General features: G+C 49.7%; 1 protein-coding gene across 1 annotated transcript in view; it reads left to right on the top strand.

Moving 5' to 3' along the window:
* Defl (Integrator complex subunit 7) overlaps nt 1–16,250 on the top strand; it is a 67,107-nt gene extending 50,857 nt beyond the window's left edge. The window contains exons 17-21 of the mRNA XM_077671431.1: nt 85–229; nt 7,372–7,470; nt 10,760–10,966; nt 13,388–13,579; nt 16,048–16,250. Coding sequence (XP_077527557.1) covers nt 85–229; nt 7,372–7,470; nt 10,760–10,966; nt 13,388–13,579; nt 16,048–16,212 — 808 coding nt within the window. The 3' untranslated portion in view covers nt 16,213–16,250. The remainder of the gene's footprint in view (nt 1–84; nt 230–7,371; nt 7,471–10,759; nt 10,967–13,387; nt 13,580–16,047) is intronic.
* The last annotated feature ends 9,085 nt before the right edge of the window (nt 16,251–25,335 follow it).

The raw sequence follows: 25,335 nt of genomic DNA, 5'->3' as shown, positions 1-25,335 counted from the left end.
CCTTAAGCTCTTAAGGCCTTCATATCCTAATGCAGTTGACGTTGCGACTCTGAGATGACCCTTGTTGCTGCTCCCCGCGCGCAGCTCGAGCGACGAGGGGGGCCTGGTGTGGATGGACCAGCAGCCCCAGAGCGGGTCGCTGAGCGAACACCGGCTGCTGGAGGCTGCGCACCGGGGTCTGCTGTGGCTGCGGGACCTGCGACACCACAGCTGCCTCCTGACACCGCAGGTGGGTGCACACCGCACCACACCACTCCTTCGCACACACACACACACACACACACCGCCTCTCGCCGAGATGTCGTGTTAATTTCAGGTGCGCTTAGCTGGTTTCGGGTGGCTGCTGTGTTTGTAAACGTTGGCTCATCTTTGTTCCAGTTAACTTGTGAGAGAGAGTAAGGAGAGAGAGAGAGAGAGGGAGAGGGAGAGAGGGGTGGGGAGATAGAGATAGATAGATAGATCCATCCAAATCTACATGAAGGGAATATTGGGCTTCCAGAAGCCCTAGGATTTAAGGGTATCAGAGAGGAAGTTAACTTCAAGGCTGTCGAGGGGACGAAAAGAAGATTAGAATGCTGGTGGACGAAAAGCAGAGAGGGGAATACTATTGCCCAGGACAGTTACCACCTGTAACAGGAAAAAAAAAAGTATTTCGTGCCTAATAAGCTTTAGTGCCTGCCCTAAGCAGCCCTAGTATTAAACCAAGAGTGTAAAACATGGTTGTATTAGTCCTTTTTGGTAAGATGACATGTCACCACCCCGCTTCAAAGGGGAAACCGATAGCAATAATCATCATCATCATCATCGGAGAGAGATGGGGGCTGAAGGGGAGTCACATCTATGGACTTACATGCTAATACAGTCGAACTCCGCTACCATGAACTCTGTCTGCTGCAACGAAAGTTCCACTTCTATGAAATATTTCTGATTCCCCATCAGGAAGGCGTGGAATTCAATGCCACAAATTCCTCGTCACACGAACCATTTGTCTGGCTTTTTTTTTTTCACTTCAACGAATTTCCGCTCAGTGGGGCTGGTTGGAACATTTATTTTACAATAGAATAAGCATAACGCCAGCCATCTGTAGATCTTTATGCATTCAGGGTGCTTGGTTTCACCGAAAACATGCGCCACGCACAACAACAAACTTATGGAAAAGTCATAGATGAACAACATTGTTTGCTGGTGACAACGGTGGGGCTGGCTGTTTTTACACGCGAGGCAAAGGCCTGGTAGGCCAAACCGGAGCTACAGCCAATCCGTATCCCGTAGAAATCACGTGAAATGTAGCACAAATGTGCACTGCTGGCACTGCGCCGTCATGTATGCATTGTGAGCAGCTGTTATTGCAGTGTTCCTTCTACCAATCGTCAAAGTTTAAAGAAAAAAATCTCCCACCTCCCCTCGCGGGAACCACTGTGTAGATGCGACGCATAGGGGGTTCACGTTGCAGCGTTGGACAGCGGAGGAACGGCGCTGGAACGATGGAGCGGAGCGTCGCAGGCACCGCAATTTATAGCGCGCATAACGGTGAGGGGACGCGCCGGCGCCAGTGCGTCTGCCGCGGCTATGACGCAACACAATCCAACACAATTCACTTTAATCCAAGCCAAGCCAATGCCCCTCGCGAGAGAGTGTTCGCTATCGGAGAGGAGAGGGAGTGAGCGGTGGAGAGCGCAGCTGGCGCGGCAAGAAGAATGGGGGAGGGGTGTGGACGCCAACAACGCTGGATGGATGCAGGGACAAGGCGAGTGAATGAGATGCGTTCGCATCTAAAAATAATGTATTCGTGTGTAGTCTTGGACTCGCGTCGTCCTATCTTAATGATGAGCGCGGCTTGCCTGCGAAGGTCAGATGCCACCATTTGCAGTCAGAGGATTAGATAATGGGCGCTGCTCTTGCCACAAGCGAGAGGGGGGCTTTCGACAGCCTAGCAGCTATCTGCAAGTAATCAGCTCGGTAGATATGCCTGTTTGTACAGCAGTGTTTTCCCGACTGCATTTCTGCCACCCCTCCCTCCGTAACCACTGGTACATTTGTTATCCAATAAACACAGTGTAACTGCGCGTCGCTCCTTTTTCTAGAGATAGCAAGTTCGCATTATGCGATGAATTATGTGGATGATATAAGGAGCTATTTTTCTTACCCTTCTGTGGTGTGTTGGGGCAGATTTTGCCTGAACAAATTTCCGCTTCTAGGAAATTATTCGCCCGTCCCATCAATTTCATTATAGCAGGATTTGACAGACTAGAGGGCCCTGTATAAGTTGTTTTACCCGTAGAATAGTGAAGCTCCCAAAAGAATAATTTGTCAGGGATTATTGAGAAGCTTTGCGCCAGATGAACGAGAAAAAAAAAAAAGGCATCCCCATTTTTCGTTGATGTTGGCTCCAGGAACGAGAAGAAGCCGTGTGGCTAGCCAATCCAACAATCCAAATGGGAAGATTGGGAACGTTGCTGGCTGCTCTGGTGTTGCCCACAACGGCACACAGTTGCAGCGACATACTTCCCTGTATTAGTGTGAAACTCTATGGTCACATGGGGAAAAGCCACCCCCTTATTCTGTGTGTCGGGTATTTTCTGGTGAGAGAATTATGGGAGTGGAACTGGAATATGTCTCGTTTGTTCCTGAAGTGGTGCTGTAAATGGAGGGATGGGGGGATGGTTGGCCATTTGTGCGATGCGGTTGTGGTACGTTTTCTCGGTGTATGGCATGCTGCTTGTTTGCTGTAGTTGGTGGAGGTTTTGTTAGAGTGAATCAGCTCTTTGCTTTCCCTGTGGATGTCCCTTTCTGCTTACATGTTTCAAGTGCACAGCACTTTATGGGCTCGCCTTGTCGTCGTAGCTCGCTAACGGTCGATGTCAAGTGACTGCGGGAATCAGGCAGCGCAGCGAGATAGCGGACCCAAGTCGAGTGTTCTGTACCATCGTTAGGGACTCACGCTGAGGCTTCGAAAACCACGCGGTTTAAATAGTCATAACCGTTCGAACCTGTTGAACTGCTGGCGCTTGTCATACATCTCCCTGTTGCTTGGCACAAAGAACACTGCAGGTACGTTTGAGGCAACATCTGTGTATATGACCAACAGCCCCTGCGTTTGTTTAGTTAGGAATGCCCGTTGGGTTGTTTTTTTTTTAAGCGAAAAAAAAAATGGCCGTGCAAGAAAGTAATGGCGCGTTCGAAATGACGCAGAAAGGCTCTAGCCACACAACAAAAAAATTGTGCATTCGAAATGATGAAAAACAGCTCCTGCATAGAAATTAAAGGATGCGCAAAAGGAACACGACTCCCGCTGGGGCAGTTTCAGGCAGGGGGCGTGCAAGCACTGCGGAGGTGGGAAATTTGAATTGCATTGGATGGCAGCAGTGAGTGGATAACGGCGCTGCAGCCCATTATGGCGAATCACTGCTCTGCACTTCCGACAGCTTTCACGTTGAGTAGAACGGCTTTTTCACATGGACTCCAGAGTGACTCTTTTTGGAGGGAAGATGTTCAGGGTTGTCAGGAGGATGTTGGGCAGAGCAGAGAGTAGGATGCATGCTCAGCCTTGCGTCATTGCTTAGAACCAGTGTTTATTAGGCTGCCTGGTGATGGGAGATCAGAGATCTTGAATGGCAGCGCAGTTGGCACAGACACGAGGGAAAGAAGACGGCAGGACATCCCGTCGTCTTCTTTTCCTTCGTGTCTGTGTTTACTACGCTGCTGTTCAAGATGCTTGACTGATATTGCCGCTACTATCATCACCAGTAAGTGAGGGAAGATGACGAGAACGCTCAAACAAGCGCCTGTCCTCTCGTACTCTGGGCTGCAGCTTTGAGTTTAGACCTAATAAACCTTCTTTGTAACCTTCACCATTGGAAGTGCCAAGTGTCATTCGTGACAATACCAACTTGGCCAAATGTCGATCCTTCTTAGTGGAGATGGCATTTTTTGAGGGCGTTACAGGCTTTCACAGTTTTTATGAACGCTGTCGGGTGCGCACAGTGAAACCCAGTTATATCGAGCTCACAAAAACGGAAGCGCCTATCAGTTCGATGTAGAGCATAATTGAGTATAGGGTGTATTCACAGGACCTTGGACCGCGCGGCGGCGCTTCCTGCGCGGCGGCGGCGACGCCATATTTGAGGTTGCACTCCGCCGCGCGGGCAGCGCGTTTCCCGACGCGAAACGTTGTTGGCGGCGTGGTGCTGGCAAGAACGTTCGTGTGGACGGTGTTTTTCTCTGCGTGATTCGTGTGTTTGAGAATGCCTGGTCGTAACGAGTAGCCAGCATTGTTTTCGCTGCGAAATTCCGGGTGCGCTGTTCACGTCTACAACCGCAGACCCGAAGCAGGCCGAACGACGAAATCAAGTGCGCCGTTTTTTTTTTTTTTTTTTTGTAGTAGTAGTTGTTGTTTCGAAGCGAAGGCCAGGGCAGTGCTTGAAGACGGTATGATTTCGCGCGACGAATGCAACTGTCCGATGGTTTGACAGGCGCGACCAGCGGCGTGCATAACCCGGTCCATTTTGGCGATTTCGCGCAATCTCGGTGTCATCCTCGTGCGCCGATTTTATTATTTCCTCCGTTGCTTGAAGCGACCGTGGCGCGAGTTGAGAAAATTTTTTTACCCAAGGCTACGAGGATATTTGATGTGGTGGTGGCGTGTGAGAGAGGAGCTGGTTTTACCGTGCCACCGAGGCATGTTGCGCGCTTCTTGAGGAGTATGAGAGACGGTGAGGTGCACTGGCGACAGTGTTCTGTGCGTTGAGTGCACGAAGGTCGTCCATTTGAGCTCCCAATGAATCGGAGCAATTACGCACAGGGTCTGGGTGGAAACCATCGCGAGGTAAGTACGTTATAAAATTAGGTATGGTGGCGACGACAAAGATCCCACCGATGATTTTCAAGTCTTTTCCTTTCGGTAAAGACGAAGCGGAAAATATAAGCAGAACAAAATTATGGAACACGTACGCTTTGGCTACTTCGAAAGCAGCGCAGAGACATGTGACAAAGGCTGCTCTAGTTTGTACCTGCATACGTTAACGTTTCAGTCTCTGCGCTGTTTTTGAAGTAGTCAAACTGTGTACCCAGAGTCAAGCTTTAGTGTCTGATCACGTAACACGCTCGGTCATTAGAGAATAGTCGAAGGCGACGAAGAAGAATTGGATCAATTTGGATGCCCGCAATTACCTGGGAAGCGATATTGCATGTACGCGTGCGTTCATCTCAACACTCGAAGTAGCCCATGTTGAGGCTGGGAGGCCAGTATGGTTCGTCTCATCCATAAAGTACGCCGGCTACCTTAATTTGTGAACATTTTAAGCATGTTTCAAACATGTGACGAGGTGCGAGGTGAAAGCTCCGACGCCCATCGTCCCGGGGCCCACCTGGATGAAACGGGTTCCAACAGATTCGATACTGATTAGCCATATTATCGATAACGTCTTTGGGAATTCGTCGAATGAAGACAGACAGCCTTCAAGCACTGCCCTAGCCGTCGTTTCGAAACAGCAGAAGGAAAAAAGATACACGGCGCGCTTTTTTTTATTTTGTCGTGCGGCCTGCTTCGGGTCTGCGGTGGTAGGAGACCAGCGCAGTCCGGATTTTCGAAGCGAGAACAATGCTAGCTACTCGGTATGACGAGGCATTCGCAAACCCACGAATCCCGCAGAAAAAACACCGTCCACACGAACGTTCTTGCAAGCAGCACGCTGCAAACCACGTTTCGCGTCGGGAAACGCGCTGCCCGCGCGGCGGAGTGCAACCTCAAATATGGCGTCGTCGCCGCCGCGCAGGTAGCGCCACCGCGCGGACCAAAGCCCTGTGAATACACCCTATAGCCTAATCTGATAATACAATACACCAGCGGGCCAGGATTATTTTTTGCACAGGCGGTGTTGACGGCTCACCCTACATGGCCTGGTGGTGCATTCATGATAGATGGCGCCCCTGAGTGGCGGGGCAAAACCGCTTTTAGGGAGTGGTGGCAGAAGTTCTCCTCGGCAATGAGGGAAAGCCAGCTTCATGGGTCAGTTCTGTGTCACTTGTTAGATATATCGGGAGTTGCTGGTGTTTTAAAGACGATACTCTTTCTTTGGCTACTTAAACCCAGAAATTTTGGTCTGTCCGTCTGTCTGTCCGTCTGTCTGTCTGTAACTCGATTCAGCCACCCGGCCAAAGTAAAATTGACATTGCGCAATAGTCTTATATACTCACAGCCAAATGTAAACGTCTAAGCCCGGTTTATATGTTCATACTTGTCAACATTGCTGAACAAAAAGAAGACATTACGCAAATATAAGACAGGAAAATAGTACACAAGGGATATTTACAGTGTTCCTTTATTAAAACATTCCTGGATGCTTGGTTTTTCGATAAAAAATTATATTCTACATCTACTGCAGAAAACCGCCGCCTCCTGGCGGCACATGAAAAATCATGCGGCAACAGCAACGAAAGGTTCCACTCACTAGCTAGGTTCCACGTTCTGCTTGGAACGCACGTGGAGCACGGCCACGCGGTTCTATAAACCTTGAAGTCGGCCGCCTCGATTCACGCGCGTCTCTGCCGTACTGCAGCGCTGGCATCGAGGAACCCGGCCTGTAGCAGTGGAATGCGGTAAATTCAAATCGCCTTGCGCAAACCTTTAGTGTGTTTACCTTGGGATGAGCGCGACGGAACAGGAACAGCATGAGAGGTGAGCGGGAAAGCAAGAGGGGGCATTTCCTTGGCAAATGTCTAGAAAGTCTATCGTCTTTTGAGGACATTTGCGACGAAAGGAGCAGATACGCGGCCAATTTTTCGTTTGCTGTAAGCCTCACTTTTGGTATGCATTGTCACTGTAAACATACTGTGTTGAGATATAGTTCCGTATATACAGGATATTTTGATGCAAACGGGTTTGATACAGCAATGTCTGGCTGTCCTGTGTATTTGGCGCTTAACGTGAAAGACGCCCCTCTGTAAGGCTGTTCACCTTTCATATTTGTGCATTTCAAAAAAAAATATATATATTTTGAGAGGGGGCCAATACGGGCAGTTGTTTGTTGCTACAAGACCTGCATATGTAAAGGGGACCACACTTGCTCACAGTGCAGGGTAGGGACCCAAGAGAAGTTATCCATGTACACTGCTCAGCACTGCTTCTGAGCAGTCACTTGGCTCCACAGTACATGTCATAGTGCCACTTGGGGAGCTAGAGAGCGTGCGTCCTCCTTAATTGCACTCTTCTCCTCACATTCCTTCCTTGACCGAGTGATTGTGCCCTCTCGTCTGAGTCTGTGAATACTGATCACTGATGAAGCTCTGTCGTGTCTGTTACTCCCTTCTGTGCCTTGTTTCTTGTGCGCTGGTCACTAATCACGAGTGTGTTGTTGTTCTTCTGTGGAGCAGCAGGTGCAGCTGGTAGAGCGTCTGAGCCAAGAGCTGATGCTGGCGCCTCCGTGCCTGCCCCGGTTCTTCTTCCAGGCCCTGCAGGCCACCACCATCAAGGTATATATATATTGTGGGGGCCCTTGTTTCCCCACGCCTCGCCTGCACATGTTTTCGCGAGCTGGTAGCCGCCATTTTGGGTAGCCGGCACGTCACGTAGGTCGTGTCCTTTTCATGACCCCACGCGACGCCGCGGGGTCATGAACATACGCGCGAGGCCGCGAGGGAAGGAGGACCAGTTTGTCACCTTTCTTTGCGCCACCATCTCCCCGACCTGGGGAAGACCTCCTCTCCCCTCCGAGCTGACCTGCGGGACGAACGAGCTCCGCCGGGGAGTCGACTGGGCGATTTGGTCAGAGTCGGTTGGCTTGGCAGTGCCTACGCCGAATGCCCCGATGACGGTGAACCCAGTTGGCTCCATGGACTCTGCCGAGAGATTCTGCCCTGATCGGTCGCCACAGGATGCCTCCCCTGCTCCTGCGGCCGTGATGACTGATATCGAGGTCAGAGTCCCGCGGCTTGAGCGAGCGACAGGAGCCACTGTCTCCCCGCAAGCGATAGCCGTGTTGTCTGGTATATGCCCTGTATCTGCCAGGCAATAAAGCCTCACTTTGGATTGCCGAAGCCTGTCTACCGCATGTGAGTACCCGAACCCGTGCGTGAGTCTTCGGATTCCGCAGGGCTAGTGTACGGCGCGTAGCGTTCTCTAGCAAAGCTAGCCGGGGTCCTCTGCTGTCCCGTACGTTAGCCCACGATATATATAGCAGGGGTGTGCAGATACTCGAATATTCTAATACAAATCAAATAGTACCTCTGCAAATAATTTGATTCATGAATCAAATATATACTATTCGACTTTTCGAATAGTTGAGTGGAGTTTTTGAATGTTTTCGGTTTTGCGAAAGCAAGGGAGACATTTGCGTACACTAACGCACTGCTTCCACACCGACTGCTCGGCAAGTCTCATCCAAATCACGCTTTCGACGTGCACACTTTGCAGAAACCATAAATTTTACACCGCTGCACGGAGCAACCTGCAGTTGCGTCGATAAGATCTTTCTTTCGTGCCGTCGCTGTCGACTCTTGCCGCCGTTTTGAATTCTGCAACGGGATGTTTATATGTTGGGGCAGCAGCTTCCGGTAAAGACCACCACCATTTTGACAGCGGTTGTGGCTGTTTTTAATGCGGTTCGTGTATGGTTTCTGTGTGTTCACTTGTTTTTGAGACCACAGTGCATAGCGCAGGCTTGTGCATGGCGACTGTAGCGTGACGTTCCTTCCACTACATACTATTCACGTTTCATTCTGCCCATGTGCTTCCAAAAAAGTGCCTCGTCCGATTGTTCATGCGCGCTATTGTTCGCGTCCTATTGTTCATGCCTGCAAAGTGTTCGCTTCTGAGTTACGAGGCGCTGTATAGTCGTTGCCTATGATTGCAGTACAGCAACTCCAGTGCAAGTCTCTCTCTCTCTCTCTCTCTCTCTCTCTCTCTCTCTCTCGCTCGCTATCTCTCTCTCTCGCTCTCTCTCTCTCTCTCTGTTTTTTTTCCCCGTTGTGCTTTCGGTATACTGCGCCCGCGCTATGTTAATACACTACTCATGTCGGTGGTGCTGCCCAGGTTTGAGCTCCAGGAGAGTTTACAGATCACTGCATGCCGTCGAAACCAGAGCTCTTCGATGTAGGCAGTTGCAAAACTCCGCCTCAAAAAACGGCCCCCACCTGAACCCCCCCTGCTTTAGATCGTGCGTACTGTGCGCCGTTGTGGCCACTGCACGCACTATCCAAAAAAACACAGTAATTATTCAATCTGACAATTTAACGTTCAAATTTATTTTAAAGGTGCATAATTTTTTTGTGTTTGTACTTTCCTAAGTTATTCATTGTTTATTTAAGCGCGGTTTTTTTGTTGCGATAGTTTCTGCGCTTGCGCAACGGCCTCGAGTGATTGGCGCTTGCGCGGGCACTCCGGCACAACATAGGTCCGACCTGGTATTTGCAGTTCTCGCTCGGCCTGCATCACACTGAATGCCAAAACTAATCTAGCAGCTGGTCAAGTGGCTCTAAGTAATCCTTTAAAGCATGCGTAAAGCCTCGAAGCAAACTTTTAACTCTTTTCTTTGCCGCTGGAAGACTTCTGATGACGCGCAGCAGACGACAATGCTTAGGCAACAACGCATCTCGGTGAACACACGGTCGCATTTTTTTTTCTACACTCGGTTCAAATGCATATAAAACGCTTGCGTGGTTGTGCACATTGGACTTCTTCGGCACAACAAATTTATGTAAGCACTCAAATACCATTTTTCGCCCAGGTCATCGAGCGGTGAAGCATGTGTATAGTTTATTTCGTCACCAACAGATGGCGCCACTGTAAAATAAGATCCAGAACAGTGGACCAATCGTAGGGCCACTTTTTGATGCATGGGGCCTGTGGGGAGTTTCACAACTCCTACATCAAGTAACTCTGGTCGAAACTGCAGTGTTGACAAAATTGACTTCACTTCTGAACGGCACAAAGTTGGGCGGTATAGTCCACGGTTGGCTGGAGTTCTCCAGCCAAATCGTTTGCTTGTGTTTACAAACAGATGAAGCGTGGAGAAGGAGACGCCAATGTGCGTGCATGTTCGCTTATCGTGGTTCAGTGCACTCAACCATGGAACTCACACGAATAAATCAACTGTATCAAACGCGTATTTGTCACACCAAAACTGAAACCGAAACCAGTTTGTCGGGAGCTACTTTGGCGCACTAACACAGAGTAGTTAGCTCCCCCTCAGCCCTCCCCCCCCACAAGCTTTCTCTCCATTGCCACAGAAAGTTGTCTCCCAGTATAAGTAAGCTGCATTTCAGCGAGTATGCTGTTGTGTACCACAGAGAAGTGTTCCAGCATCACTTGGCAAGGCTAGCGAAAGAGCTCAACAAGAATTGCCTGTGGCTGCATAAATTATAATTATTATTCGCAAAAGATTAGTTGAGAGGTATATTAATATATTGTCAAATTAATGCCAATGAAATACTTCATCACCATGAATTTGTAAATGTTTTACGCAGCCTGAGTGTAAAAAAAGAGAAAAAAGGCAAAACCACTGCTCCTGTTGTTACAGAGTCCACAAGAAGCTATGTGGCTAGATAATACAGCTAGACGGCGCCCATGCTGGCATGTAATCGTAGCGTTAGATAGTATACATTGCATCAAAATATGCTCCCAGTGCTCTGCATTAGTTCCAAGACAACGTGTGCAGTGCTCCTCACAGACCGAGTGCGGCTTCAGCGCGTTTGGACCCTCTCGAGCCAATTGTCACGACCTCGTTCTCTCTCTCTCCCTCCTCTTGTGGTGTGTCCCTTGCAGCTGGCGGTGTCGCCGCAGCAGAAGAGCACGGGCGAGCCCCTGTTCCTGGCGCAGCTGGCCCAGCTGGCGCTCCGAGTGGAAGGCGTGGTGCAGCACCGGTGCGGGGGAGGGCGGCCCCCATACCGCTCGGTGCACAAGGTCCTCGTCACCCTCAGCACCACCCCGCCGACGGCCGCCAACAACGCCGGCCGGCCGCAGGACGCCAAGGCGAGTGGGGAGCCGCCTCTTCTCGTCTTTCGTGACCCTCGCATTAAGAGGCCGTGCAAAACCAGTGTCGCAGTCACTGTCTGACGAAAGGCGAAATCACTCGAGCCTACGGGTGCCGCTTATGTTGACTTGAGAATAAGTGGTACCGTATTGGTACCGACTGTAATGTGCGGGAAAGTTTGCTTAAAAATTAAAAAAAAAAAAGTTTGTTTTGATTAGATTAAATTTTATCTTTGGAGGCATTCGTGTACATGAAAATGCAGCTGGCCGCTTTGAAGTTGATTTCGGCTTTGAGCCCAGTTGTGTAGCTCACACACAAATTTGAAGGTTACTTTCAGCAAAAAAAGATGCGCATTAGAATTGTGCAAACACGGTAATATCGAAGCACAGTGAAGCCTTGTTGTAACAGAGTCCTGAAGTCTCAGCACAGGAAAGTGGCTTTGTTGTAAGCGATACTTCATTAAAAGTGGGGAAGATTGGCTCTCTATGCAGTGCAGTAGGGACCATGAAACGCTTCGAGTCAAGTGAGATTTCGAGTAAAGCGATTTCATTATAGCAAAGTTTAAAGATATAAAACTTGGCGCTGAAGCCTTTACAGCATGCAGCCAACCAAGCGGACGTCTTCATTTAGAGCTCCGGTGTCGGAGTGCACGCTGACGTCACACTACCTTTGATGGGCTCGTAGGTCTCTGTGCAGAGTAGAAAGAGAAAGGTGGGCTTTTTCGTGAAGTGCCAGCAACAACCATGTACATTAGAAATAGAGGCAGTATAACCACCTGCAAGAATGTTGAAGGAGATAACCCCAAAAAAAAACAAAAACATTTTTTTTTTTTTTTTGAAGCAGCCTTCCTTTGTGTCGATTTTTTGGGCCATGAAGTTGTTATTTTTTCATAAATTTGAAGTCACAGGAGACGTTTCACACCTTGATGTACAATGGTTTCCTTCTGCTGACACACTTCCGGCAGCTTGGGTATGGTTGTGATTAAAGAAAATTTTCGCTTGTTTTCATTGCGAATGGCATTGAAAGTCATTTCAGTTGACACTGCATTACTTGCGCACCAGAGCAATTGAGCAAGCCTTCCAACTTGAACGTAACCAAAAAAGTGTAGAGAGGAAAGGAATGTGGAAGAGGCCAAGACCAGGCTCACAAGCATCGCTAACATTGACGAAAGCATTGCTAATCTTCTCATTTTCAAGAATTTGCAAGCATATAGAACATGATAAGTGATAGAGCACAAATCACTCAGCAGGGCATGGCAGAAAAGGTGATAAGTGTGTTCATGACGCAGGCGCACTCAATCTGCTCGTCAGTCCGCTTTAGTGCTCGTGCGCCACTTGGACTCAGCAATTATCAGTCCCAAACTCACTGTGGACTTCCAAAGAACCAATGCAGCATTTTTTGATTTTCACTTGAAGACCAGGCATCAACACTTACCGTGGGGTAATAACGGCTCTGAGTCCACGACTGTGAAATGGAAGTTCCTCGCTGTCTTGCAAGAAGCATCATTGGAATCCCTCCTGTTGTTGGTGATGACGATGACAAGGCATCATGGGTGGACTCAGGATTGCATGGTATCCTCAAACATGAGACTGGCACTCAGGTAACCTGCAGCGTTGAGAAAGGGAAGCGTTGTTTGGGGGGAAGAGGGCAACATCTCAGACAATGAATGGCAGCCTACCATTGTCCCTGAAGAAGAAAGTTTATGACAGCTGTGTCTTACAGGCATCACAGACCTGTCTGCCCGGTGCATGGCAGAACACTCGCTGAAGCACGGCTCTCCTAGACGTTGGTGCCAGATTTTTCTCTGGTATATATTAGTATGAAAGTCTATTCTGCGAAAGTCTATTCTGCGAACCTACGGGGGAGAAACTTGGAGGCTCACTAAGAGGGTTCGACTTAAATTGAGGATGACTCAGCGAGCAGTGGAACGGAAGATGATAGGTGTAACATTAAGGGACAACAAGAGAGCGGAGTGGGTCAGGGAACAAACGCGTGTTAAGGACACGTAGTGGAAGTAAAAACTCGTAAAAAGTAAAAACGCGTGTTAGTAGAAATCAAGAAGAAGAAATGGACGTGGGCAGGGCATGTAATGCGAAGGCAAGATAACCGTTGGTCATTAAGGGTAACAGAGTGGATACGCCTAGAGAAGAAAAGCGTGGCAGGGGGTGGCGGAAAGTTAGGTGGGCAGATGAGATCAAGAAGTTTGCAGGGGTAAATTGGTCACTGTTGGCACATGACAGGGATAATTGGAGATGTATGGGAGAGGCCTTTGTCCTGCAGTCGGCGTAGGTAGGCTAATGATGATGATGGTGAGGGAGGGGTGATGATGATGATGGTGATGGTGATGAGGGTAACATCAGCTGTATCACCACCAGGGACAATGACTGAGTGAGAGGTCTTTCTGGACCTGGCCCGTGCAGGGTTCCTCCTCCTCGTGTGGGGGCGCCAGCGGTGGCGGGGAGTCGCTGCAGCTGAGCGAGGCGGTGCAGCCGCACAAGGACTACTTCCAGGCGCAGTTCCTGCTGGCCCTGACTGGCCAGGGACTGCACACGGTCACCGTCGACACGGCCGTCCTCGATGCCCAGCACAACCTCTGGAAGACCGGCCCACAGGTGCGGCAGTGCGCTTTCTCTTTCCCTCGTGGTCGAAAGAGAGAGAGAGGCCAAATACACCAGCCAAGGGCTTCTATTAAAAAGCTGTCCCAACCACTTTCTAATAAACGCCCCTTGTTGGCGCATTTGCTTCTTCCTCAAGTTTAACCCAACAATCAGACAGTTGAAGATGTTCACAATCAATAACTATACTAATTATTATATAGCAAGAGAGAGAATTGTTATTATATAGCAAAAGATTATCATATAACACTGTTGTAATTCACAGGCAGCATGGGAGAGCTCACGAAGCAGTCTGATTGGACGTCTAAGGAAACAAGAATTGGAATGACACAGTGCCCACCACCGCAGACAAGGCCCTTGTGGCAGACACGTTGACAAACACAAGCCACAGTTTTCCAAAAAAGTAATAACATTATTAGTACTGTAAATATAATGCAATGTAAAAAGTAAATAAAGGCATCTTCAAAACTGGCGTCGTTTCTCAGTTTAGACGGGAAGGTAGCCCGCATCGTTGTTGACCTCGATGGTGTCTCCGCGAAGCACTCCGCGTTCTTGGCTTCTGTTCGAGCTTGAACAAGGCTTAATGTGGCTGATCGTTTGCGAAGACTGCTATGAAGCAGTCTGAAGGGGGAGTTACAACATGCCCAGTCTAAGTGAACACATGTTCACTTATGCTTGCACGGTTTTTACGTTTTTTTTTTTTTTTTTTTTTTCCTTTGTGAATTGCGGCAGCAGCCGCAAGCACTTGAGTACTGCTTCCACTTTCTGTCAGCAGATGGCAGGCCGTTCTGCTACATTCTTGCTTGCTCCCAGTGCAGGGGGGGGGGCAACCACAGACCTGTTTTTGGTGCATGGAGCATGTGGGGAGTTTTGCAAGTGGTGATATTGACTAACCTTGGTGAATACACCCCACGTTGACTGTGAAAAAAGCTTCACCAAAGTGAGGGCTCAAAAGCACTCGTCAGCAAGGGCAAAGTGTCCACGCTAATTTTCAGCAGGGTGCGTTTTGTAAAGGAGCTAACAGAAGTGGCACACTAATAGAAGAACCTGGTCTGTTCCTTCTGTGTTGTGGGGGGGGGGTGGGTTTCTTTCAAGTGCCGTGCAGATATGTCCACCTTTTCTGTTGGAGACGACATTCAAAGTGCTCTAGAGGAGCACAGGCTATGGTGGCTGCAGCCACAGTGTCAAAGATGCCTCGAGCGGGCTTGTCCTGGGTACGAAAAATGGACAGCAATTCTTGCTCCGGGCTGCCTAGTGTCTGGACACTAGGCTTTTTGGCTTGGCTACTATTTCTGTTTGCAGTCGACTCCCATTAATACCAATTCCTTTGGGGACTGTAAAGCTTTTCGAATGAATCAGATTTCCAATTAAACAATAAGCACAAGGACAGCATTGTTACCAGTCCGCATCATGTCTTCCTTGATATTGTTCAGAACGTCGACTTTTGTTGCTTAGTCGAGCGTAGGGCACAAGTCGCCATGATAGTTGAGGCTTATCGCTGAAACAAAGGCCTGACGTGTCCACCACACAGCTCTGTGCGCAACAAAGAAGGTTCAGGACCCAAAAGAGAGATGTGTGTGCTGGCTTGTGCTTTGTCAACTTTGCCGCTGACTCAGTTGCGATGGTGCTGAGATCAGCATAAACATGGCAGTGTTTTCGTGCTTGAAAATTTTGAATTACTTTGAAAACTCAATTTAACGAAGTTGGCGGTTTATTTCGTTAAATTGAGAACTTTGGTAAATTGAGTTGGGCGTTTCTTGGTCACAATTCATTAAATTCGATTATATGCTGTAGCAGCACCCAGCAAGCTTATGCGGCATCATATTTGTGTATCGTAAATGCTCCGAAAATAAAATTGGGGCCCGCACATATGAAAAGAGACCACAGAAATTGTTACCTGAACAAGAACAGAACCTGCTGCGGTGGCTCAGTGGCTAAGGCATTGTGCTGCTGTGCCTAAGGAGGCGGGTTTGATTCCCGGCTGTGGTGGTGGCCGCTTTTCTGTCGGAGGCGAAAAGCAAGAAACGCCTGTATATATGTGTGCAACAGCTGGTTAAGGCATGCCTATCAAGGAGTGGGTACACCAAAATTTACTCACGTGATGTTTACAGATTGTTTTGGCCTGGATTGAGTTGAATTTTGGTCGGAGTTTGTGTCCGTGGCGATGCTGGTGGACGCTTTGAAGCCGACTTTAGTTTTGCGCCCGATTATAACGCGCACACAAATTTGAAGGCTACTTTTAGCGAAAAAATGTGCGCTTTAGAATCGTGCAAATACGGTATTCATAATATGGAGACTCCAGCTAGTGTTTCATAACGCGTCTGCTGCAATGTTTTTGTTTCTGGTAGTGGCTGCTGGGTCATTCCAAAGCTTTTTTATCTCAGCCTATGTTGCCATGTCTTGGCTTCAGTCATTGCCCCCGCTTTGTCCTGCTTGACCCAGTCGACTGTTCACCTTTTATGCAGGTGTCCCTGACGGTCAAGTGCCACGATGAGGCGAAGCCCTCGATGGCGCCCGGGCCCTCCGTCCTGCCCCTCAAGCCCCAGCTGGCCCCCGCTCCCCCTCCACCACCCCCTCCTCCCCCTCCCCCTCAGGCTCAGGCCTTCCCGACACCACCGCGCGTGCCCTGAACGCCCTCATCGTCCCGTGATTGATTGTGCCTCACACCATAAAGATCAGCCCATCTAAAACCGTGTGTCCTGTGTTGTTACTGTGACATTCCACACGGCCTGTGCAAAGCATAGAGTTTCATGCTAATATATACGAGGGAAATATGGCACCGCAATCACAGGTCGCCGTGGGCGGCGCCATTGCAGCTAGCGATGTTCTTCGCCTACTTGGCTTGGCTAACCAGGAGGCTCCTTTGTTTGTCTCGAAGCCGGAAGCAACAAAAAAGGGTAACATCGTTTTCTTGTTCATGTAGCATGAAGCTTCGAAATAAGCAAATTTTTTTGGAGCTTCCATTTTATGATAACAAAACAAATTTCAATGATATTTTACCCTAATAATGTTGCTTTTTGGCAGCCAGAGCCAACTTTTCAGCCTGTTCGTGAGCCATGCCAAGGACAAGTGGGACGTGTCTGCCCGGTGCATGGCAGAACACTCGCTGAAGCACGGCTCTCCTAGACGTTGGTGCCAGATTTTTCTCTGGTATATATTAGTATGAAAGTCTATTCTGCGAACTTCTTAAAGGGACCCAGAAAAGCCTTTGTAAAAGTTACAAAAGGCCTTTATTGTCACGTAGTACCAATATAGCGATGCAATGCCGTTGGAATTATTGATCTACCTTCAGTATTAGCTGCGCCAGAAGCAATTAAGTGCACCTCTCCCCCTTGCCGATCGATTCCTCCTCCCTCTGTGCTTCTTTCAAAGCAGCTGGAAACACTGGGAATAGCCATGTGACATCGCGACGCTCGACTTCCGTTCTATTCCTGCGCCTAGGCACGCGTCAATCGCTGCAGTCCCGCCTTTGCCTCGGGATCGCGCAGGAAGGAGGAAGAGCAGCTGGAAGCCAATGGCAGTGACGTTACCGGCGACCGACGGTCGGCCGAATGAGGGGGGCGCCTCGCCGTTGCGTCAGCCGCGATCGCCGTTGCGTCAGCCGCGGTCGGCTCGCTGCGGCGGCGCGCTCATCCTCTGAGAAAGGCGATCTTCAAAAATTGTTTACAAATTATCCGTACAACGCATGGGGCTCACACTTGGCTCAAAAATCCCCCGTTATGTGTTCTACCACCTGAATGAATTTGATTGCCACCTTCACAAAGCTTTTCTAGGTCCCTTAAGTGAAAGCATTGAACGGGTCATTGAGCGAAAAAGCCCGCAGGACGGATTCTAAGCCATGTCTCTTTAAAGTGTTCCATAGCAGGATGTGTTCCTTAGTGCGTGCCTAAACTTGGCAGTGGTGAAAACTGATTATCTACACCCATACGCAGCCGATAAAGGAAGTGTACAATGGCATCGGTGTACTGGCATACAACGGCATCGGTGAGGGCACTAAAGCTTCGCTTTAAAACAGGTAGCACAATCGGCCATTTTTGTCAAATCTACCATTATGCATTGTGAGATTCGATGGAGTTCAAGGCTACACCCACCAAAATTTCCCAAGAATTTGCAGCGTCCCAGAAGGATGCCACAACGGGTTCGACTCGGTGACAAAGCGACGACGGGCTCCAAAGGGCCGGGACAAACGAGGAGGTTTACTGGCCGAGTGCTACAGTGCACAGTGATCGCCGCAATAGGGCCAAGAACTACACTATAGCGACACATGCCTCCTGGCCAAGCCAAAATGGGCAGCGGTGGCCAAGGCCACGGTGTAAGATATACTTTTAGGTGTGGACACAGCAGTCCAAAAATCTGTCAAATAGAGTTGGTGGCGCCGTGGCGCCGCGCATGGACCTTTGATTGAAAGGTCATCTGGTGGCAGAACTCTTAACTAAGCTTCGAAGCGACCGAGGCTTCAAGTGAGTTGAACAACGACTGTCCGAAGCCAGGTGGTTCGCAGGCACCAGCGGCATGCGTGTACAACAACATTGAGTTCACCGTGTGAGCTCCCACAACGCGGTCTTAACGCGTAATTTATTGCATTGTTTAAACTGCTGCGAGATTTTGGGCGTCCTAAGTTCATTAAGACACGAGCGCAGCTCCTCAGAACATTGGACACTGGCAGTGAGTTTGACAACATCGATTCGTCTCCGCTGCTTCGTGCATAGACTTATCCCAGTTGTGCAACGTCATTTACGACGAAGAAACATCAGCGTACTCGCCGCCAGTTTAATCCATTTCACAAACTGCCTACTTTCCTTGCATGTCGGGGCGTTGTTCCGGCAGCGGGCGCTTTCTTTTGCCGCTGCTTGTACGGAGTAGCTTGGGGGGCTGTAGCCAACGGTAAAGTCGATGGCACTGCATCGTTTGCGAGCGCGCACCACTTCAACATTCAGTAGTACATCCCCTCAAAGCACCAAGAAGAACCCTTTCGCGCAACCGCACTCTCAGAAAAATGCTGACCGCAAGTAGCATCATTTTCTGCTGGGGATGGCTGCAGAGCACGCATTCATTCGTTTTGGATCGCAGGTAACGTTAATTACTGTCAAGTTTTCTTGCCATCCGTTGTAGTACGTACGCAATAAAACATTTGCACCCCATTTTTTTCTTTGCGCAAGCATAAAAGCGCAGCATAAAATCTCATTTGTGTGAGCGCTCAACGGCTACCGCGGCACACATTCCCTTTGGTTTAGTGTTTTATACCTTCTTTTGATTGTTAGCGACTCAAAACACATGCTTGGAACACGTTAAAACACTGGGGCGAGCGCAAAGGCTTTTGCACGGCTATCTTCAAGTTATCGTCTGCACCTCCGGCCGGCGGAACCAGCCAAGCTGCGGTAAGCAGAAATCGAGCAGACGACCGTTTACGGAAGCTGCCAAGAAGGCTCGACAAGGAGCCAAAGAGATCCGAACACTCGTGGGCAGCGCTCGGGCAGCTTCTTTTCTCTGCCGCTGGAGGGCGCTGCAATCAGCAGTCTCAGCGGCGCCAGTTTGGCGACTCTATCAAAACAAAGAGCACACGTTCGTTTTGTAAGCTGTGGCCTCGCCTAATAATATATCTTGCACCATGGCCAAGGCTACATGTTGGTCGCAAGCGAGGTAGGCCTAATACGCCTACCTGCGTATCCGAGTGGGCTCAAAGGCCCAGTCCTAAATGGGTGGTGACGGGGTCGCGCTCCCTCATGATCCCTTCTCTCCATCCTCCATCTCCTCTTGCGAAGTGCGCACACCGCACGTAAGGGGGCACATGGGTCGTCGATTAAAAACTTTTTTTACAGTCATGACGATAAAAATTGGGGACATATGTAGTTTTTCATTATGACTGTGTGCATAAAATTTGTCTTCGTGCAAGACGACTACATTGAAATTTATTCAGATTTTTATATTTGATTTTTTCACAGCCTTTGCAAAAAAAATCTGCTGGAGGGATGCAGCTGAACAAGGTACCAGTGAACTGTGCACGAACCAATTGTGTGCAGTAAGACTAACAGTGCCATTCTATCTGGTCTCTAGCAGAAGTTCCACCTTCCAAGCACAAGAAGGCTTGGAAGGTGGGAACCAGGAAAACCAGTTTTGCTTTCTACAAAGATTTTTTTTACAAAGGCTGTCAAAAAATCAAATATAAGAATCCGAATAAATTTCAATGTAGTCGTCTTGCACGAAGACAAATTTTATGCATACAGTCATAATGAAAAACTACATATGTCCCCAATTTTTACGTCATGACTGTTAAAATAACCATTTTTGGTTTAGGACCAGACGGCCCCCTTCAAAGGCATCGGAGAGAGAGAGAGAAATGACGTTATTGGGAGAGGCTGGTGATCCTAGGCGTCGGCCAAGAGCCCTTGGGCTCTAGCAGCGTCTTCGGCCAGCTGGACGGCCCAAACTTGATCCACTGGGTCGGAGCTGAGCAACATGGTCTCCCATTGCTTCCCCCGAATGGTTCTGCGCGCGGGTGTAGCCGCCTGCGGGCAGGCCCATAGCATATGTGCTAGATCTGCCCTTTCTTTACATTTGTGGCATTTGTCCGAATGTTGCCCTGGATAGCAGTAGCTATACATGACCGGGTTTGGATAGGCATTCGTTTAAAGTAGCCGCCATACGACGGATTGCCTCTGGTTGAGTGACGGGTGAACTAGGGGGGGGGGGGGGGTGCAAAAAAATTAAAGCCGTTCCACTCAATGTGAAAACTGTCGGAAGTGCGGAAGTGCAGAGCAGTGATCCGCCTTAATGGGCTGTACCGCCGTTATCTGCTTACTGCTGGCACCCCATGTAATTCAAATTTCCCGCCTTCGCAGTGCTCGCGCGCCCCTGCCTGAAACTGCGCCAGCGGGGGTTGTGTTCTCTTTGTGCTTTTCTCCCCCCGCATGTGCCGGCGTTGCACTGCCACATTTTGCGTTTACTCGTAAAAACCAACTGAACGGGCGTCCGGCCTAACGCGGGCGCTGCCAATTATTTGCGTATAATTTAAATGCGAATGCATTTCTTAGTCGGGGGTTGTCGTGCGTTGGCCGGCGTGCGCCTAGCAACCGGAGCACATGTTAGCTCGGGCGGGAGTAGCGGAGGGCAAGGGGAGAGAAGGAGTGCGCTCGGCGTGTGAGGGCGCTCGCATCGCGGAGCTCGAGCAACCGGAGCACCTGGTAGCTCGGGCGGGAGTAGCGGAGGGCAAGGGGAGAGGAGGGGCGCGCTCGGTGTGTCAGGGCGCTCGCATCGCGGAGCTCGGGCGGAGTAGCGGAGAGTGAGTGGAGAGGAGGAGCGCGCTCGGGCGTGTGAGGGTGCTCGCATCGCGGAGCTCGGCGGAGAGAGCTCGCGCGCGGGGCGGGCGTGTTGCGCGGGTCTCTCTCTCCTCTCCGCGTACCCTCTCTCCGCTCGCTGCGCTCGGAAAAATATATCTAAATGCAGTGGAGCGCGCGCCTCTCTCCGTGACTGCTTGCCGCAGCGCACTCATCGGTGCACCCAATGCATTCGCATTTCCGCACGATCCCTTTCGGGGAGGTGGGGGGAGTTTTTTTCCTCAAATGTACCTATAGTTTTCTTTGCGCCTAACGACGAAAAGATGCATGACAAGCGCCAGCGTTTCACGAGTTTCGAACGCTTATGACTACAGAAACCGCTTGGCTTTGGAAGCCTCTGCGGGGCGCCGCCTTGGTGCTCCATATACTTGGGTCGAGCGAGCGAGCTAGGACGTCAAGGCGAGCGCCTCGCCCGCCAGCATGCCAGCCCGCGAGATGAGCTCGTGACGTACTCTGCGGGTGGACGCGAGGTGGACGCGCACGCTGTGCGCAGCTGAGGATTGCGCTTGTGGTATGAAGAAAAGGAGATCCAAAGGGTCCCCACAACATGGAGGCAGAAATGAGGAGGGGTGTAAGAAACTGACTGAAGCCATTTGAAAGCGTTAAGACGGAAAGATATTGCGAAGCACATATGTCAAGTGGGAAGAGGACCAAACTGGAATGGGGGGCGGATGCGAAATTAAAGTATCTTGGGCGTCAAATACAGTTCGACGTAAAAAAAAACAGCTTTGTTCTATTAAAAAAAAACTAGACTGTGGTAGGTCACTCAGTTCCATTTCATTCACGAAAGACGTTTTTTTTTTTTTCTTACTAGAAAAATCCAAGAAATATTGAGAAACTTTCCAATTTCATGCTTTAGTGACACTTTGTGGGCAATGGTGACGTAGTATAGGCTAGCAATAAAACCAGCTGTCAGAGCGTAAACTGCGCACGTTAGCATTGAAGTGATAACAGTGCAATCAGACGAAACTAGGGGTACCATTGCAAACATTCAGTCGTGCTTCTTGGCAATGGCTTTGGGCGGGAGCCGTCAATCGCACGAACAAGATTCTGTGACATCGTAGAGAAATGGACCTTTTTTCCAGTACCGGTCCCCCTAGCGGCCGCCACGGCGAACTAAAAAAAATGGCTGTAAGGCACGCCCCCAAGAAAGTTCGCATCGTGCACGAAATATCCTGGTCCTGCAGTCCCTCCCGCACTCACCCGTCACCCGTACCTTTCACATGAATGTCACGGTAGCAGGCGCACATTCAGCAGTGTTCGAAACGCCCTTTTCACTTTCGTTACCCCCTCACTGGCAGCCACGTGCTGGCAGCGTGGTCAGCCTCAAACGTCTTTGCCCATTTTCTTAGAAAGCCATTACTGTGTGCACGTACGAACCCACCACGAGGTGTCCAAAGAGGAAAACAGTAAGAAGACGTGCAGTGCCGCTAGAGTGAATTCTAGTTCACTATAGTGCCGTTCCCTAAACAGAGAACTGAGGGGCGCCATTTTTTTTTTTTTTTTGCCCGAGGCGCCTGCCAAGAATGGCGGACCGTCAGCCCACGCATGCGCAGCTCGCTACTGGAAAAAGGTCCAGAGTGACTCGCCACTGTTCAGTATGTAGACCCTATGCAAAATGCGCCCCGCCATCTCACGTCGACTCCGGTAACTAGGTCCGCCATTTTGGTACGGTCGTTTGAAACCGAAACCAATTAGCGAAACATAGAAGGCGCCGGGCATTGACCGCTCTTGGTGATGGACTACAATGCCGGAGCATTGCTTCGTGCCGCAGAGCACGCAATGCAGAATTACCGGTTCAAATGAAGAAAAGGTACGTGAAGTTCCACGCTTTTGAACGAACTTTGTGACGCGAACTGTGCCGGCGCGAGCAACCTTTGTGACACGCTGGGCGCGGTGCGCTTGGAGCGAATATTTGTCGTTGGTTCGCTAAGCGCGGGGTTCTGTAGTCGCTGTCCGTATGAAAAATACAGCTGCGTTGGAGTTCTGTTGTCCAGCCTTTGTATTCTAAATGAAGCCTGAGCGTGCGCCGCCTATTCACGCGACTGACAGCGGCGCTCGACCGGGAAAACAGTACCACACGTTGCCAAAATTAGGCTGTTTCTTTACTCGTCCCTGTGGCTCTGCGCCCGCTTCATTTCATTGTTAAATGGTACCGCTTAGCCCCTACACGAGCCTTTATCTTACCTAGGGCTGTAAACTAACTTTTCTTGCCGCACTACGCCGTCGAAAATTTCCTCTGTGGCGGGCGCGCACGGTATGGGAGTGTGTTGTTGGTTTCTTTACGTTGCATTTAGCCGTGTGTCGTTGCAGAAGTGGCGAACGCTGTTTTATGATGATCTAACGGTGGAAAATTCGAGCTTTTGCACTTGGTTCCCGATTTTCCGGGCTGAAAGGTTTGTTGTTACGTCAAGTTAACTTGGTGCCCATTGTCATTCCAGCAACGATGTATTTACTGTCGAATATTTTGCGACTAAAATACACACTCACTCCTCTAGTTTGTCACTCGCTGCATGCATGCCTCCGACGTAATGATAGTGTCCATTGATGTAGGTAACTGAGACAATTTTCAAGTTTTATTCAAAAAGAAAACGGCCACAGTTGCATCAGGCTGCCGCGCATCAGCTTGAGAGCTTTTGCGTTTTTTGTATCCACAGTGAAAATCCCAGTAAATCAAACTACTTCGCTGATTTATAGCGCGTGCAGTATAGCAAACTGTGGATATAAATGGAACAAAAAGAAGCATTCGCGCACCCCTGCATGTCGCGGTCTAGTAAACGCGACGTTGCCCAGCCTCTGCGTGCTCCTGAATGCTTGCTGGTAGCTCATAGGTGACCCTTCAGGTGCCATGCCAGTCCTTGTTTCTGTCACTGGCGGCGGGGGGGGGGGGGGGGGGGGGGGGGAGGGGAGGGGAGGAGGAGCGGGAGGCCAGCACAACTGGGGCAAAAAACTCATTCCCAAGGCTACCAAGTTTTCTCCCAAGTGCCTGCACGGCACTTCCTGTACTCGACGTGCATCGAACAGACGCATTGGCGAGGGAAGGGAGGGGCCATTTTATCGCGGGCTTCTCCAGTCAATGTTTTGGACACTCGCTGGCTTGATGCCCTGCTGTCTCGGACGTCCCCACTGTTGTGGCAGCTCAGTGCACGCAAGCTTTGGTGGCGCCTCTTAAAACCTTCGGCTAGCAAGAGGGCGAGTAGGTGCACAGCAGCCAGGATGTGACTCCATGCTACACTGCAACCCGCCGGGCAATCGCACGCTGCCTCCCCAATCGCCCCACTGTCCGTCTCAAAGGTGAGGCACACAACTTAGGGCCGGCCACTTTTCTTCTGGGAGCGAAAGCAGCTGCTGAGCACATGGATGAGGCCCAACCTGCAAGAACAGAGAGAGTATACGTAAATAACACTCAGTGAAGAACAGGACTAGTCCGCTACAGTTTATGGTAAAGAGCAGAAAGAAGTGGCCGCAAGGAACAGACTCAAAATGACCAGATTTTGTGTCTTCCTTAACATTGTTGCAAGGGCAATAATCTACACCTGAAACAGCAATGATGTCAAAATTGTTTGTTCGAGCGTGCAAGTATCTCTGCATGCTTTGTTAACGCATTTTTCAAGAGAAGGAAGTTTAACATTTAAAAACCTCAGCGTGGGTAATGATACCAGTACCCGCATAATCGTGTTCGTCATAACTTAAGCAAGCAATAATATGATTATCTGGAACTCACTTCCAGAATCTTTCGAGATAAACAGGTAAACATTCGGGCTATACCGATGACCCATCGAATTAAAAAAAATCTTCTAGTTCAGTGAGTTCGAGCTAACCAGGTTTTACTGTATTATCTATTCGTGCACACCAAAAACATGCGCTTTAAAACAAACACAACCACCCCACCGCCAAAAAAGGAGAAGAAAGACACACAAACAGATTTTTGCGCAGAACATGCGCAATAAATAATGAAAACACACAAAAAAAGAAAATTCAAGGCGTATGTGCGCTTTTGTAGTTGACTTCGCCGCAAAGCACGATTGCTTTGCGGCAAACGCGCGGGCGGACGACCGTCACGGAAAACGGCCGCAACCTTTCCGTTAACATCTTCGCCAAAAATCATCCCGTAAATTCGATGTACAGCATTTGAAAATACCTAATCCACCCACTAGCGGTATGGTCTGGCGATTGTCGCTTTCCTCTTTCAGAGTTACTGCAACAGGGTCGCCGCTGCGCATTTGCATGGTAAACAACGGTGAACAAAGTGCCATACAAATGCTCATACCGGTTAACTCGCGTCAATTAAAAAACAAAGAAGGATTTACTTACTGCGAGTCGCACGTGTCTGTCCGCACCGATGAAGGCGAGCAATGCGCCTCGGTGGCTAGGCGGCATGCCCTGCTCCGCTGCCGCTCGGATGGGTCTTTGGCACGG

The sequence above is a fragment of the Haemaphysalis longicornis genome, unplaced genomic scaffold (assembly GCF_048455015.1).
Source record: "Haemaphysalis longicornis isolate Haplotype H1 unplaced genomic scaffold, Haemaphysalis longicornis Haplotype H1 scaffold_5, whole genome shotgun sequence".
Taxonomy (NCBI): domain Eukaryota; kingdom Metazoa; phylum Arthropoda; class Arachnida; order Ixodida; family Ixodidae; genus Haemaphysalis; species Haemaphysalis longicornis.
The sequence above is the reverse complement of the archived record's forward strand: the minus strand, read 5'-3'. Positions and strand labels throughout refer to the sequence as shown.